We start from the raw sequence: 18384 nt of genomic DNA on the forward strand, positions 1-18384 counted from the left end.
AATTATTTATTAATTAGCTTTTAATTAAGTCGGTGTATTAAATTTTGTACCATTTAGTAGTACTTTCACGCGACTGCAAGAACTTGATTCGAATTAATCGTCATTCAAGCGAATTTTATCACTGGCTCAATATCAGAACGTATCATCAAAGTTTCTCCAAAGATCAGTATGCTTCATGATCTTCGATCTTTTCACCGTATTTATCGAGGAATTTGCGTATTCACGGTGCACGCGATTGAGAACGTTTTAGTTAAACGTTATCCTGTTCGACTTTTGTGCGTGTGCCGGGTTAATGGAATGTTGCACGTTTTCATTACGCGCACGTTTACATGCGCTCTGGGTAACTTAATTATTGACAGGGATTTATGGGTTAAGAGGATGACGTCTTTGATGTGATTATTAAGCGTACGGTGCTTTTAGTTTATTAACTTCTTCTCTTTAATTTAGAGATTCGAAAACATAAAACTACAATTTTTTCAGCTGCCAACCGTATCTCCATTTTGAGTAAAAGTTATATATTAACAAAATTCTTCTTACAAGAAATTTAATGATATTGTGTTATAGTTAGGGTATATAATTATGCAACAAACCTGTCTTTTCAGAGGCAGGTTATCTTAGCAGTTTAATAAAACCACGCTATATAACCGGAAACTTTCAACAACTGTACAAATGGAAGTGATTTTTGCACTGTTAACCGAATTATCGAGTTGCGAATTATCTCGACATTGACGTGATTCTTTTTCAGCTATAAAATTCTCACATTTCCGTAAACATTTTCTCTACCTCTATATTCATATTCTACAAACACAGACGTGTAAAAAGTAAGCAATAAAAGAAGACACGCTAATTGTACGGAACTATATTACTAGTTTCTCGTAGTGCTATCAAGGATTTCTCAGCCAGGAATTTCTCTACTTTTGTTATTAGCCTTTTAGTAGCAGCGTAAAACCCGTGCCACCCAGTGGAACGAGTGTCCACGTGAAAGAACAAATGAATGCACGCCGTTAAAAAGATTTCACGATGTTCGGTGTTGTCGGTTTGGCCATTAACTCGCGATCGCGTAGCGAATGCGTTCCTCTTCATGCTCGTTCATTCTCTCGAAACCACGTGAAAGTTCGTCCAGCCAGCGTTGACCGTAAAAATTTATTAATTCTACAGTACGATGCGAAGAATCGGATGCTTTTATTTCTCTACCGTCCGTCCCTCATATTTCCCCTCTCCCCCTCCTTGTTTTTGCTTCTTTTCGTTTTAAACGTCGAACGATCTTCAGTTTATACCAAAGAGGCTTGTTTCAATGGATACTTTGCGACTATTATCACGAGTTTAGGTATCTCGGATGATCCTCGTTAAGCGAGTATTTCGTATTTATTTTTACGATTATCGAGTGTACGGTTGAAATCTTCGACGAGTTTCTTAGATCGCTTTGTATGTTAACGAGATGATTGGCTCTCGCGAAGGTTCCGTAATTTTAGTGCAACGAGGAAGTCTGCTTGCCTCTATGTAGGAGGCTTGTAAGTGAATATGATAATACCTCGAGTGTTCGCCGAACAGTCTTACTAGTGGGTGTTTGCGAATGAGATGAGATTTGTGCGGCTTGAAGCGTGTCTTGTTCAACGTGATTAACAGGCAGCGAGAAATTACAGTTGGTTTTTGCGTCTCCTATTATACAACAATTTTTCAGATTGCGCGCCAATGTATTTTCTATCGAATATTCTATTAATACTTGTATGTATGTGTAACGAATAATTTGCATTCCCTTAATACTTTCACGAATCATTAAGAAACGAGATCAAATTTTATTTTATGATACTAAATATGTAATTACACGATCGACGCTAGAATATCATTATTCTATAATTACGTCGTTTATAAGAAACGCCAGTTTATCTGAATCGCAGCACAGGACAGGCAAAGCGTATCATCGACCTGTATCGAGAATCGGGCCGATCGTACACAGCCTAGTAAGCAAGCAGGAAGCACGAGAACGTTGTGTCCCTGTTTTTACGGCCTCCACGAAACCTACATCCTCCGAGATAGAGCTAGTCCGCACTAAATTTATAATCGAATAAAAAGTGTCAGCTTAACCAGGGAAATCGTTAATTATTAGGACGAATTGCATCCGGGGAGAGCACATACGATAAATCGACCGATTGCGACTACGTTCTTACTCTCTGTTCCCGTCCTTTTCCTATTTTTCTCTGCCTTTTTTACTTTTTCTTTTTCGGGCAAATTTATCCGTGTCGAACGAACGCTCGAAGCAACCGGCCATTCATATCGGCCGAACGTGTTTGCACGGTAAAGCGATCCCGCGCATAAAGTTCGATTAACGCGAGCAATCAGCCTGGCGCGTGTATACAAAGGCCCGGTTTCACTCGCGCTCATAGACCATGCTAGATGCAACGTGTGTCCGCCTAAAACTTTCACGCGAGGCGTACCGACGCGGCAAGGCTTTCCGGTCTGTCCTGAATTTGGATTTTTCACGCCTTCCTCCGCGCTGATTCTGCTCGTTTCGCGCGGTGTCGCTTCGTTCGCGTTCAGAAAGAACAAGCACAGTGTAGGCTAACGCAGGGTTGCTCGATTAATTCGTCTTGTCAAGATCGAATTCGAAGATGACGGAGTTCAAACGATTCGAATAATATCGCTATGTTTTCATTAGCCGGAAACACTTCGAAAATGTGCTTCTCCTTTTGTATCTCGATGAAAAGCTCGTTGTCAGATCGTAGTAGCCAAGAGGGTCGCGGTAAGTGCCACTAAGTGCCTTCTTCGGTGAAGGAGACAAGAAAAACACGTTTGCCAGCATGTCGAAGGATCACACGCGTCAAGTTCCCGAAGAGAAACCGTGGCTGCGAGGAAGAAGGGGGTTGGCCACGATTTTTTTTTCTATACGCGAAGCAGCACAACGTTATACGCTTGGTAAAAGGAAACCTCGCGTTGGATGATTTTTACTTTCGTCTGCCTTCGAGTGAAACGTGACATCAGCCTCCGTTTTCATTGATGAACACGAAGGCTACGTTGAATGCTATGGCGTGTTGATAGTACGTTGCACGTAAGAGCGAAGCAACGTAATTTGCACGCGCCTCGGTGCCGCTCGAGTAGTCGATCCAAGTTTAATCGTTAGGTAATTGGCCATGCTCAAAGAGTTAATGGTTGATCCACTGCAAGGAATTAGCCAAGCTATCCAACGATTTGTTGATTCATTTTTAATCAAGAGATTTCTCCGAGCCTCCACGGTGGTTTTCTTTTTCTGTTTCATCGGGCCGAGGCGGCAGATTTCGTGGCTGACGGCGATCGCGTAGAAAATTACCTCATTTCGTGGGATGCTTAACGACTCGTGCGATGATACTCGCGGGGTGCGCATGAAAGTGGAATATTTAGCGGCAAGTTTCACTGTGGAGCACGAGATGCCACGGTGATATATATCCGCGTGGCGATTACCACGAAGCACGTGAAACTTGTACGCGCGAATTTACGGAAGAGTGTGAAATTCGATCGCAAACGAAAAATCGGATATTATAGTAAATGTCGTAGTAGGAACGAGTGACAGAGACTGTGATAGATCGGTCGAATTATGTTGGGAAGCAGATCGTGGTGCGGAAAATTGAGTTATTATTATCTGCAGAGTATTTTTCCCCTCATTCATTTCCAATTTTCATTATCCCATCGTTTCTCATGGATACTGTTGTCGTTGATGGATACCGTTAAAATAAGAAACACGATAGGAAACGAAATATTTCAAAAGATGGAAAGCCGTAATTTTCATTTGATTAACTGCTCGCACGGTAGACTCGCTCTTGTTTCAAGGAAACTCGACGACTAAAGTAATAAGTAATATTTAAGCCCGGTAAAAGCGGTAAAAGTGAAATGAAATACTTTGAATTGCGGAAAGATCGCATTTCCTGGAACATAAGTCTTCCCAGACAGCGTGCGCTGCTAGGGATCTTTTTAGAAATGGTATCGCCACGATTTCATCGCTGAACTTGGTGACTCACCGTTCGAAATATCGACTCAACGTTACGATATCATTGAAAAAACGCGAGTCTCGCCGATATGGCTAACATCACGTACTCGCCGATTCTTTGGAAACATTTATCCTTTTCGGAGTTGTTTCGTCTCTCGAGAAGAGCGGAGAGAAGCGATATAACTGGTCGAACTTGTCCCACGCGCCATAATCGCGTAAAATATTCCTATTAATCGATGTTGGCGCTCCAAGTGACCATAAATCGTCGTTTTCTCCGTAGGACAATTTTCACTTACGGAAATCGATGTCGAACTTGGTGTTAACACGTAGCGAACCACTCGTGTAGAGAATTAACGGAGTAAATGAAACATAAACAATCTTTCGAATGTAGGTCTCAATTTAGATCTTGTAAGAGATTTAAGATATTACATTTATTTTCGGTTCTAGTATAGTATCCGGACTGCGAAATATTTTTGAGGTCTTCGAAGCCGAAAATGAGGTTCGTTTCATATGCAAATAAGGCGTGACAAATTTCGGTCAACCGTTAACGTATGACGTCTCCATGGACGTTGACGACACCTTTTTTTCTTAAATTTCGAACTCTTAAACTACTGTGCGGCTTACTCTGTACGCATTTGAATCGCGAGGATTGAGTCGAATTTGGGTCATTTTTTATGTTGCGGCCGGTTAGACCGCGATCATACAGTGAACGGTAGGCTGCAAAATTAGCATTTGGAGCATTGGCATTGGTTGTGTCATCGCTTGTTTTGCCGCTTACCGCTTATCGCTCTCTGTACGATCACGGTCTTGCGCGGATTTCTAAAGTTATGACCCTTGTCGGCCAAATGTTCGTAAGAACGAATTGTTAGAACTGTTCATTTCCGTGAAAGTGACCCTCTTTCTCGGCTTCAGCGACCCAAAATACACGCGGAAAGATACATTGAGAAGAAAAATACTGCCGGATACTATACTAAACATCTTCACGAATTAATTAATATTCCATCGTCTTTTGTTATTTTCTTGGTTCGCCATAACAATTCGCGGAAGTACAACTCGGTTCCGTGAAAGTGATAGAGCCACGTGCTCGCTATGAATGTAGCAATATCACGTGACACGCGGGGTCGAGTTCCGTTTCTCGTTTCTCGTTTTGCATACATTTTTGATTGCTTGTCGCGTGACCAGGACTGATATTCCCAAGGAACCGGGCTAGGCCGCGATAACTCAGCCTCGACCGGTCGATTTGAATGAACGTGTTTTCGTGTTCCCGAATGATTTGCACGCCAGTTGATCAAGTAATTTACAGGACGCCCATAAATCCTTACCTGCTTGCGTTTATTTAACGTTGATGTCAACCGCGTAACTCGTTCGCTCGGTCGAAGAGGAAAGCGTGCGAACAGACGGCAGGACATCTTCTCTTCGGTCGGATGCTAGCGGCTCACTTGCGTGACATCGTCGAAAGTCTTCGATCCGTTGTCTCTTGATAATTATCTTACCGGATCGTATTCTAATTAATTAGCTATTTTTACTCTATCGCACTTTGAACGTTCGTTTTTTGGCAACGAGTTTTCGTACAAGTTCCGTAGATTTTAATAGCACAATTTACGAGTTTAGACGTAGTACGCACCGAGCAATAAAATTCATCCGACATGAAATTCGATCCATGTTTCGATTTCGAGTGTATCTCGTGTCGGACTTTTCGTTCTTCCCAAGACGAATGGAAAGTCCATGCGAGGGTCGCATAATGGAGCATATCTACTCATGTGTGTCCGCATATATTTCACCTTTCCAAGGGAAATACGGGGATATTAAATTGCAGCGTTTAAGCATCGCGTGGTTACTTATTTGCAAGTCTAACGATCGCTACTATGGCCATTTCTGTATTATCGTTTATGCGCCATAATCGCCAACGGACATCGTTTCTATTTTTTTCCCCTTTCTTTCCTTTATACAAATGTTTGTGTACGCGAGGATATTCGAGTCCTGATTCTGCGAGAACTGTGTTGCGTATTTTATACCGCCTGTACGGATCTCGCAGTCCTGTTCCGTATTTTTGGATTAACTTTCTACCTCTTTCCTGCTTCTGTTTTTCTCTACGTTCTCGCATACACTCGGTAGAAAATGCACTCACGCACTCGAAATTGTTTACGACCACTTGCTAACCCGTAAACGTAGAGTAGTAAAGATAATTAAACGTTACTATACGTGGATTACAGCAAACTGTAACTTACTTGGAGAGACTATATTTTGCACCGTGTTTTTATCCGAAACCTGTTTTATTGGAGCGGATAATTATTTTTCTAATAACGCGCCTATCGTTAGATACGATTTCTTAAAATTACTTTTCATCTGTTTCGTGCTACTTAGTCGCACTTTTTGATAGATAAAAGCACCAGCAAAGCTTTCTTTCTGCGAGTATCAAAAATTGGAAGTACCTTTTACAAAATCAATTCAGTTGACGCTACTTTTGTTAATATACATACACATACGTCTATTTTTATTACATCGATTTAGTCATAAAATAATTATCTCAGGTCGATACTTTGAGCATTAAAAAATTAACCGTTTTGTTTTTTACTAAAACATTCGATTCTATAGTTCCAATGTGAAACTATCGAAATCCTTAAAATATCTAGTAAGTAGTAAAGAATTTTTCATTCATTGTCAGTCGTTAACTCTTTTACGACTCTTCAAAGGGACATTTTTATTACGAAGCTAACGTCTTCGCGTAAAGCTCGAGAATTTCGTAGAAAAGGAAAGGGACAGGTGGACGTTTCGTTATATCTTTGGCGTACAACAATTTCTCACCAGTCGTCGATGAATTAAAATACCGAAAGTTGGCCTCGTCTTATATCGTAATGGCACAAACCTGGCATAGCTGGCGCAAATGTTTATACGTCAGGTAGTAACGCAGGTGTAACCTGCGAATTTTTCTCAATGACCGCACCGTGCATTATGAGACTTCCTAGGGTGAACGATCGTTTTTCAACGGTTTGGTTCACGTCTGATTCAGTAGGTAATCGTGACGGGTAAAGAGAAGAAGTATTCTAACATGTTCGATTAATGACAGCTCGAGTTTGCCCGTGTCTAACGACATCGTTTCGCGTGTCTCGTTCTCATACGTTTATAGCGGCTATAAATAAGCGGCACGGTCGAATCAACCGGCTAGAAGAACATCTTTGTCGGTGAAAAAGTCGTATTTCTCGGGTTAATGCCATTTAACTCGAAGTAAATGGAACAAAAATCGAAAGGATTACGGGGCAATTACATTTTTGAACAGAATCCATAGTTTTAATTAAAATCGACCAATGGAAAGTGAAATTTCTATCGATTACAACTTTTAGAAAGTCATATATTGTTCTTTGTTTCTTACTTATTAGATTACTTCAATATCTCGCTTCAGAAATTTCTCTTTACAACTCTGTTTCTCTCTACGACTATTTCATATTTTATCTATAGACGATAAAAATCCAAATATTCTTACGAACGAATATGGATAGATAAATTGACGTTCGTTTGCGTCCGTTTCGTAATCATCGAGAATTTTTTACTTCCATCTGCCCGTTGAGAAAACACCGTGCCGCGAATACAAGGAAGAACAGTTTCTAAAAAGAACGCAGCCATTTTTCTCGGTGGAGGTTTCGCTGATGTGCAAAGTGCCCAAGCGAGTTACCGTTTATCTCTGTTGGTTGATCTTTTGACACGCATAGTGCCGTGTCCCTTTCTCGGGGAAACGCTGGCTTGAAAAGGCGAAAGTGGTGGTTCTAAATAGCGACGAACAAGGTGTAGTTCATGGCCGGACCGTACCGTGGCCATTCGACGCAAATTTATTCAAGCAATGACGCGTCGCACGCTGCGAGACGAAACTTTGCGAAACGCTCGTGTCTCGGTTCTCTTAATGTTTCCCTCGGAAACGTTCATAAACTCAAACTTAAACGAAACGTTCAATGATAGATGTTGGATATTAGGCTTGATGTAGGATATTAATCGTCATCGGACACAGAGTAGATTTCGCGTAGAATATAACGTTGCTGGAAAAGAAGAAAAAGGCTATCGGTCCCTACCAACCGGAAGTATTGATTAATTAAGTCATCCACGAGAGTTGACCATAAAAGGATAGTAGAATAACTGTATACTTTCTAACGTAAAATTTATTGTCTTATTCATATCCATCTTCTTTGTATATATGCCAACGCATATACCTTTCTACTAAAAAGCGTATTATATTTCAACAGTTTGTAATGTCTCCTAAAATCTTTTATTCTATTTATTCTGTCCTTAACTTTGAGACATTTGAAGACCTGTCTATTCGACAAGTTTCCTTCAACCCTTATATCTGAATTATACTTAGGTATATAAACCCCCAATTATTCCTAATAATATTTTCCATTCTTTCGAAGGTTAACAACATGGAACTTTCCATTCTTAAACCTTTGTAATTTCCTATAATCTTTACTGTAGGTAGAGAACGAAGCGGTCAGACGCGCAATATTTTGCAATTCGTTTCCCTAAGATTCGTCGAGTGTCACTTGAAATAGACAACACTAGGCCGCGGATGTTTATGCAAATCCATATTTTTAACAAGCAAAAACTTGTTGTACCCATTAAATATTTCAGCGAGTACCATACTTTGAATATTTGATGTACTTTTACATATCGTGTACGTCCTGCGTATTTTTCCATAAACATCCGTAGTTTCGCCGTTATCGGTTCCAAGGATATTGTTTAGAAACATGAAATTCTGCAGATAATTATTAAGAATGGGATATACCTGAGACTTACGAGTGTACCCTACTCCTAGACAGTATACACTGTACTCCTAATAAGCCAGAGGGACCATCGCTTTTATTACAGAGAAACGTCACTAAGACACGTTTCAATTCCTCCTAGCATCTCGCTTTTCCTGCGTTATCCCTCAGTTAATACACGTGGAACCGGAGAGGGGGGATGTTCATTACATCCAAGTTACGGTCAGGTATCCCAGTCTCGAAACGCCTTCGGGTAGCTCGTATCAACAGGTCGCCCCGGTAACGATCGTTGATCGACTCGACATTCCTGTCAGTCTTCTACGAAGCACGCTACAGCGAAGATGGCCCTCCGTTCATCGCAGGTAATTAGTTTGGATATTAGTTAGATATTCAGTCAAGTTCGATACGCGGATCAAAGACCCTCTGACATTTGGCGCCCGTCACCCGGTGCAAAACCGTGACTAGCCAGTCGAAATAAGAGCGAATGATTTACTTTTCCTCGTGCTCAACACCTTTGAATCGGCCGTTCTGGCCCGTTGATCCTGCTGAACTTTATTACGTATTTACGGGCGCAGCTAGCTAGTCGATTGCGAACGATTCTGAGAAACACGAAGGCGAAAGAATTGCGTAAGTGCGTGGATTATTAACGAGTCGATTTTTACTTGTTTACTTTGGATCTGGTAAGGTTTGCTTGCCAAGTGTCAGTGATAAATTTCTGATATTTCTTGGAATGTATGGAATTCTTTGGCGAATGATCGAAGAGTCTCGAAGTAAATCTAAAAGGTTGCAGAGGATTGATCGAGCGACTAAGAAATTCGATTTTAATTGTATACCGCGGATCTCAAGGATATCGTATTGCGTTAGGTAAAGATTTTGTGAAATTTCGTACAGTGTGTGTTCCTGTTTCGAATAGTTGAAGTGAAAGCAACGTAGCGTTTTCAAGGCTTTGAAGTCGAAAAGATTCTGCTGCAATCGCAGATTTCTTCTCCGCGTTTAGCAAATTAACTATAAGTGTATATATTTTTCCTTGGTAACACTAAATTTCTAATTATAAGATTTCTTATACGGTGTACATTCCTTTCGTAAATAGTTAGAATAGAAGTGAAAGTAACGAAGAGTTTTGAAGGATTCTCAAAGATTCTAGAAATTGCAAATTGCTTAAATGTCTGATCACATTCTTTTTCCTGCCGTTCGGCTAACTAAATTCTCAACATTTCATGGTAAATATTTGTTTATTTTTTTTTTAAATCACGCGCTACTCTCGCAAGTTGTGTTTGGAAAGAAAGTAAGGATAATATAAAGACTCAAAAGGGGTCACTGTGATTCAAGCATAACTGTCGGTTGCCCAAAAATCAGACAAGCTCTGGCGGTCGTTGATTAACGGTTGTGGCTTTTCTCGGCCTTTGTTACGGAAGAATTGTACGAGTAAGAAGATGCGTGCATTCTCGGCTTTCTCTTCTGCCCAGGACAGCTTTTTCGTTTATTTTTTCATTGCGGTTTCTAGTAAGTTCCAAGTAACGCGGAGCGAGTTCCTAGCCGACAGTTGTGAATCTGCTTCTCTACCCGTTTTTTGTTTTCCTCGATTACCAGTACCCGTGGAAAACTTCCCTAGTTATCCGCTTTCCTCTTAGTACCGATATTTTACTGTATTAGGTTATTTTTCAATTGAAAGAATCGGAAATACAAAACCCGATAATTTTATTACAAATCTAATTCGATCTGCGCCTGTTCGATCTTGCGGTGAGTTTCTTTATCGCAGAATTTTTCGTGCAGTGGGAATAATATTTAAGAAGTTATTTATTAAATCGATATTCCTGCTATACTTATTTTATATGTAGTTAAAACATCGTAAAAATCATTGTTTATTGTCAAAGATGTGCTGTTCGTTATCGTTTAGTTCAATTAAAACTATCGCTAGATAGTTTGTTTTCTAAACTATCAGAGGCTCCTGCGCCAGAACGAAAAAGAACCGAGAAAAATTCCGATTATTTTGTATATTTATTCTTGTCGGAGATTAGATTTGCTAGCAGCTTATCTGTTGAGAGAAATGGAATCTAACAAGTTTTTATCATTAAAAATATGTATATGTAATTAATAGCCAGCGTTTGAAACTTAATTAACCGTGCATGTACATTAAAAATTTCATTGTTGCTACATTTGCTAAAATTTTACTTACAAGTGGCTAATTGTAAATTGAAATTTGAATATTTCTATAACATAATTTCCTTTCATTAACGTTAGAAATGCTTTCGATTGTTTAATGTCATTTTGTGTTTGGTATTAAGTTCGTTTGTTGAAAAGAATTCCTTTATCTAGACCGTAGAAAGTTAATAAATTAGATGAAAATTGCGTAGTCTTTTGTGAGCATCGCTCTGCTTAGAAACGATCTAACTAAGATGTAACGATTATTATCAGGATGTTTCACTGACACGCCTTTCACCCGGCTTTGACCAACAATTAAATCAATCCATTAAGAAGATCAAGTCGTAAAACGCGATTATTTACTCGTTGGCGAAACGTCTTGCTACAGCGTTCACATAAAAGTACCATTGGTCTAAAATCTTTCAAACATTCTATTTCTTTAATATTTCTTCGATAAAAAGAATCTTGAAATTTTACATACTATTATAGGCGATGATGTCACGATTATTCAAGATTATTAAAGAATAAAGTTCCACTGAATTGGACGTATTTCGAATCGTATATCGAAGACATAACAGATCTTATCGGGCACTTGCATTTATTTCTTTCTCTTATCAATCGTATACCGGAGATTATCTACTTACCACGTTTCCCGATATTTATACTACTAACTTACATTAGAAGACACTTTATCCTTCCATGTGTAATGTACACTGAACCACAAGAAAAAACTCGCGATATTCTTGCAATTTCTTTATTTTCCAATAAATTCCGTTTCATCGTTAATAAGAAATAAATTACAACTTTCACGTCGGAGATGATAAGAGTAGGCAAAGAAGAATGGTCCTTTAAACCCTCGATGGATAATTAACGCTAAGTAAGCCATGGCACACGCGAAATTGGAAATCAAGTTGAAACGCCTTGGGTCCGATTAACGCGTGCGTTTAATTGATACGAGAATAATATCTCGGTTCCCGAGGTGTACGGTTAATCCTATAAATCACCGGTGTCTAAATTTACTCGAACCACGGTGAAATCGACCATTAATTTTGCATTTATTCGTCGGCTGATACACACACGTTCTCTAGACTGTATCAGTCGCGTCCATCGAACGTCTTTCGTTAGTCACGTTGTGTCGCTTGGCCACGCTGCCAATGGCACAGCTCTTGCCAGTGAATGCCTTCAACGGTCGGGATAATCATCGATTTCGATGTGATTTCGATCTGTAATTAAAGGGGCTTCGCGTACTCGTAATCGTTTCCAGCCTTTCTGTATTGTTAAAAAGAAACTAATAATCGAGCCTCGCTACGACTACGCATTATGATTCGCGATTTTCACTTTCGTTTTTCGTTTAATAACAGCGTATGGATTTCTAGAGATTCTTGGGAATATATTATGGCTTAATATCGTGGAAAACGGGAACACATGCTAGAATTTTTCATTTGGAATTAATTTCGATCTAACATTTACATTTGAAATGTATGCAGAAGAAGAGAAAGAAAGCCGTGCAGATTTCATATTCAAAGTGCAAAAAAAGATTATTGATGCGAAAAATGCTAAATACACTATGGTGTGCGAGTGTGTCACCCTGACAGGAAACGTGTTAATTCGTATTGTCACACAACGCGAGACATCGGCGGAAATTTCTTTCGGCACGGGCGAGATTCGAAGGCTGATGGAAATTTTGGAGAGCAAAGAAGGAGGAAACGATGTTTTATACGAATTCACAGAAAACTCGAGTTGGATCGGCGCCAGCGTAAAATTAGTTTGAATCGAGGATAGGATAAAACCGTGGAAAAATTATTCCAAGCTTTGTGGATACACGTTTCTCGTCTAATTTTTGCCGCGCCCAGTTTCTCGTTGTCGTGGCTCTCTTTCACGATACTCGTCGACAAGAAATTACTGCTATAGAAATGGACATATTGTTCCTTTAGTCTCCTCTCTTTTATATTCGACGTTCCAGTGACTCTCTATTTCTTTTTTCTTTTCATTCTAGGTAAATACAGTGACAATAAAAAGGTAACGTTATATCAGAATTTATTCTCCACCATCGAGCTATATTTGTAACAAAAAGTACGTCAATCAAAATTCAATCGCTATTCTAAGATTCGATTTTGTCGCGCAATCGTATAATACAATCTACGTATCCGTAGTCTCTGTACTTTGATCCGACAAAAACACAAACTCGCGAAACCAAAAGGAGGCTAAAAACTAAAATCACGAGACAGAGATTTAAACTACCCAATAATTCCCTCGAAGAGCCCCCCATCCTCGAGTCCGACAAAGGATTCATAAACACGTGCGTGGTAGACAGACCGATTTACCTAGACATTTTGATAGAATCAGAGACTGGTACGTAACAGGCGTGGCGGACGAACGAAGATTATCAGATGAAGTGATTCGGCTGTTCGGCGTGTTTCAGAACTTGGTGGTTTACCACTGCAGTAGCGACAGCGACGAGGAGCCAGTCACGAAGCAGCCTCGACTCAGCCGTAGACACTCGCGAGGTTCTGGAAGGGAATCCCCGGGTCAGTCGGCTCGTTCGACGCGTTCGAAACGCCACAGAGCCACGAGATCGCGATACTACGAGGATCCAGCCACTAGCAGAGCGGACCTGTCCGATACCGACGCGTCTTCCGAGAATCGATCGATCAGCGACGGATCCTATTTCGAGGTGCGTACACAAAATCTATATATTTGTAATTATTTTCTTCTTGCAGCAAGAATATTTAGCGGGATATTCGTTGGTCGAGAACATACACTGTATAGAGGAGTCGTGAAACCGGTATGGCAACGTTTCCCAAACTGTTGCCGAAGAACAATGGAGCACGAGCCTTCGGGAGGAAGTTTGCTTGATTAGAGCGAGGTGACTGTTCGGTTGACGATCCATGGTGTATCGCACGTGTGCCTATGTGTTCGTGGATTCGTTAACGAAGATGAACCCGCGGATTAGCGGTGGATCCGGCTCGTTCGTCGCGAGTTGATTAGCCTTTGATTTACGCTCGAGAAAGTCTTTGATCCGTGGGCGATATACTTAGTGGTGTCTTTGTGGTGTTTCAGTGAAACTCGAATTGATTCGTGCGACGAATCGAGAAGAATATTTCAAGCATTAACGAAACGGTTCTCAGTGTAATTTTTCGTACTAGGGAATATCGATGCGAAGCTTAGCGGCTAAGATTTAAAAACGAAGCAGTTCGAGTATTTTGCAGATGCTCGAGAATTTAAAAAATTGGAAATATTTGTCGAGCTAGGTTTCCTGTGTTTCGATATTGCATCGGCTTGGAAGACGTTACTGCGTGGTTATTCGAGGATGGACACCTGACTGTGGAAGTGAACTTGATCCTTATTAGCTAACGGCTATTGTTTCGTTTCGAGTACAAAAAACTATCTTGCATACTTGGTGCATGCGTTACGTCCGCGTATGATCGAATCGAATAAAATCCGGGGCACGTTCCATCCCGTTTCTTACTTGGAACTCTCAACTCATTTTCGCGCTGCAACTATATTCAACGATTTTAAACGATTTGAATGCACACGTGTTTCTCTATAGTGCTTCGAATATGATATTCTGAAAAACATCGTAAGATAGCACTGGAGTATATCCGAATTAATAGAATCGTTATTCTTTATTTATTTCCAATCAAACGATCTCTTCCATACAAGAAAGTTAAATTATCCTCAAAAGAGAAAACTCCAGCTTTCGCGTTAATTATTATTCGAACGTCACCTCAGTCGGTTCCAGAATTAAAATCGGCAGATCTCGAAGAATAATTCCAATTGTCTCATACTCGGAAACGTATTAACTTCATTTCCACTCTACAACGTAGCACTCGACTTTCCTTTTCTACGAATCATTATCCTCCTTCCCAGTCATTTTCTAACACTCTCTGTCTTATAATCCGTTGTCTGAAACTATGAAACATCTCTCTAAGACCATCGAATAGCTTAGATCTACGAGACGGCGGATACCTGAATATGGAGATGAGCCTGATCCTTATTAGCAGCTATTGTCTGGTTCCCAGAATAAAAGTGGTCGATGTCCCTCGTATACCTCAACTTGCACTCTGTGTGCAACTTCTGTCTCAATCTACCCCTTGTCTATTTCGAACATTCTATTTTGAACGTTCTCGTAATTTCAATTTTTGTACTCGTATCTTTCAGGTTTATCGGGGAAAGTTGGTGTAAAAACAAATGGATGATGTTTTTCTGGTGTGTGGATGGCATCACGAGTGCATCGAGCGTACACAGTGTAACGTTACTCGTCACACGTGCGTTACCAGTGTGAATGATCTATCGTTCGCGAGCTACGACACAACGTGATTATAGTGCGTGGCACGGGTTCAAGCGCGGTTCCACCGCGTTCCTTTCGTTGCGTCTCTTTGTTAGTCGATGAAATCAATTTGTAAGATTTATCTGGATGTTTCGAGTGAATTAATTGTTCCCTAGAGGTAGATAACTTTGTAGTTTTTTAACTGAGACTATATCTCTTTGTTGAAGTGATATAACAAAATTAAATGAATTAGTAAAGTTTCGTGTATATAAGTTCAACATTCTCTCTTTTTTTTTTGCTGCTCTGCTAATTATATCGTTCCATTTTTTTGATAGCAGTTGAAACAAGCTCTTTTTGTACGCCTGGCAACGCTATAGCTCGCAGAGTGGAACGCGTTCGGCGGCGTTCCATCTCTTTGTTGCACGGTGAAATTGATTTACGACGCCGAACTTTTCGTTTTCGTGTACATTAATTAACACCTGAATCAAATCGAAGCGCGTCAAACTCACGACGATTTATCGCCTCGCATCGCTTCTTTAACTAGACCTTCCTCCATTGATTGACAGAGTCTCGTGACACGAAACTGGCACAGGTATCGTTAAAGTCCTTCGAATAATTCGAAGAAACTGTTCAGTGAGAAGTTTGTGGACGGTAAGAAGAGAGAACGGTATTTCTTTTTTTCTCTTACGTTTCTTTTTTTCTCCTCTTCATTTTTTTCTCTCGAGGAAGCTCGAAAAGCGTTTCTTGTTCCAAACGCGTTACTCCGCGAGCGGAATGAGAACTCGACGAGAGAAAGTGCACGCGGGGCCTTTTACCTTTTGAAATATTCACGAGGCAAAATAAAATAAAATTGAAATTGACGAGTAATTACGCGTACGTGACGCCGAGGAACGTGCTTCCATTGCATCAACCCTCTTCTCGACTAATCAGAAACGAATGTACATATATATTTATTTTCTTTCGTTCGTTTCGAACATCTGCGTTTCCTACACAGAAGAAACCAGTTTCTTACCTGGTCGTTACATTGAACGTTATTACATTCCATTATTTTGTCACGTTACCGTGCCTGTCTTTATTTTCTTCGCTCGAACCAATGCAGTTGATCTTGAAAATATTTTTTGCTCGTTCAAACTAGTCCACCATTTCCCTGTTACCGGACATGTATCAAAAACGACTTGTACTTACCCCATATGTTTGCATCTGAAACAACTCGCATAGAGGAAAAGACAAGTATGAAGAGGCAAATCAGTTAACGAAGCGAATTACCTGTCTTATTTTCATAGTCACAGCAAGAACCTCGCCGTAGTGAAAATAGCTGTAACCTGAAATCTTAATGGCGTCGGCGTGTTTCTCGTTTTTCTTTGATCGATCGAAACGTTTTTGCCATTTCGTCAAATACGAATGGAATCGACCGACGAACGAAAGCGCGCATACGATCGGCCGAGGTAACGCGAGAAACACTTCGAAGCGTGAAATTTTCACGGTTGCATCACGTTCGATTTTATGGAGCACGAGAGAGAATCCGTTTTGTCGAGCAACAAATAATAATGACCGGAATGGCGTTCGCATACCGTCACTGAGTGTGTTAAGTGGAAAGAAATCTGCCGCGAAACGAGCACGTATATATGTGCCGCCATTATACAGCGGGCCGTACACACGCGTATTCGACACGTATGCGTTTTATTATGTTTCGATATGCTGATACGCGGAAGACATTTTTCGAAAACTTGTTGTAAGAAACGTGATCGAGGCGTCGGAAGGTTTATCTTCTATTCCAAATATTTTAAAGCTTTTATCGATTCGCAGTAATTTATTACGGTATACTTATTACGAAAGAAAGGTAGATCTGTGCTGGATAATTATAAAATTTATTAGATTGATGTACAAATGAAAAAATGTAGGTTTAATTATGTAGGTTGCGTGATATTTATTATTTCCTTTATGTCTCAGAAAGAAAGGAAAAATTAATCGTTCGATATATATCTATCCGTACGATTACTCTCGAAAGTCGCCCTTCTCTCAAGCATAGGTAGAAACATTCTGTTCGTTTATTGCCGTGATATTTTGATGAGATCGGACAGTTGTTTGCGTTGTTGCGCGCCAGTTAGCGGTTTGATCGATAATTAACTCCTTATCGTAGAAAATTATCGTGATAATCTGCACGCGCCTCGCGCTCGGTCAGTCGCAGCGGTGTGATGTGAACGTACAGTTCTCACTGTCGATTATGTTTCCTTCGATATCGAACATTTCAAACACAACCTATTTTACTAAAAAAAAGTGTCTTTGCGACAACGCGGCATGGTCCGGTTTAGCGCAATCTCACCGATTATCATAGTGCGATCAAAAGTTTCGAATCTTAAAATGACCACGGAATTTCTCAACTGAAATAGTGAAAAACAGAAAAAAGAAGAAACGCTTCGTAACGTCTGATTTCAGGATGAATTATGTCCGGTTTATGTGATGGACACAAAGTCCGACGGAGTGGAAAATCTCCAAGAAGTTAATCGAATCGCGAGCACGTTAGGCGATCAGGGCGAAGAAGCTGACATCGAGGAAGGTGCGGTAAGCGAAGACGAAGAATACGACATGCCACCGACACCTGACACCGTACCGATGACAAATTCGACGGCCATCGAGGAGAGCTGCGACCAGATCGACGGCCAGCCAGGGAACTCTGAACAATCGAGCGGCAATTTAGCTGCTAACGAGCCAGTGAAACGTCGCAGAACGACTGAGGAGGTCGCCTCTTTTAACACGTAAGATCACCTTATCAGGATTTTATCGCGTGGGCGTGTACGCCTAATTGACGTGCACGAATACGTTAGTGCTGTATTCAGAGAGTTCGCGTTAATGTTTCGTTCGATCAACACGTTGGTATTTTTATTCATCTTCGTCGTTCACACTTGCTGATGTTTTGTAATCGGTATGGTAATTGGAGAAAACTTTTTGAAGAAGGTGTTTTATAGAGATGATGCGAAAGTAAATCTTCCCGAAGTTCCGTAAGAAACTGCGACGATAATGAAAAGTTTCGTTGCAAGGAAAATAACGGGTTGCAGAGGGTTAATCCAATGTATCTCTATGAAACACTCGGTAGTTACGAAATACGGTATTTTCAAAAAACGCAGATCTACGTTATCAAAATTTACCTAGATACCACTTACTATCTCTAATTAATCACGATGTTCGAGTAAAATCATACAAATTTCAAAATACTGAAAATATTCGGAATAATCAAAGTATTCAAAGTTCGGAGTACTCGGAAGCAACCG

At 40.4% G+C, this 18384-nt stretch overlaps 1 protein-coding gene across 6 annotated transcripts in view; it reads left to right on the top strand.

Moving 5' to 3' along the window:
* Positions 1-18384, top strand: part of LOC117241675 — a 132647-nt gene that overhangs the window by 55813 nt on the left and 58450 nt on the right. For all 6 annotated transcript variants that reach the window (XM_033507654.1, XM_033507656.1, XM_033507652.1 and 3 more), the window contains exons 8-9: positions 13268-13519; positions 17552-17871. In XM_033507654.1, coding sequence (XP_033363545.1) covers positions 13268-13519; positions 17552-17871 — 572 coding nt within the window. The remainder of the gene's footprint in view (positions 1-13267; positions 13520-17551; positions 17872-18384) is intronic.

The sequence above is a fragment of the Bombus vosnesenskii genome, unplaced genomic scaffold (assembly GCF_011952255.1).
Source record: "Bombus vosnesenskii isolate JDL3184/JDL3185 unplaced genomic scaffold, Bvos_JDL3184-5_v1.1 scf7180000016261, whole genome shotgun sequence".
In the NCBI taxonomy this organism is placed as follows: Eukaryota; Metazoa; Arthropoda; class Insecta; order Hymenoptera; family Apidae; genus Bombus; species Bombus vosnesenskii.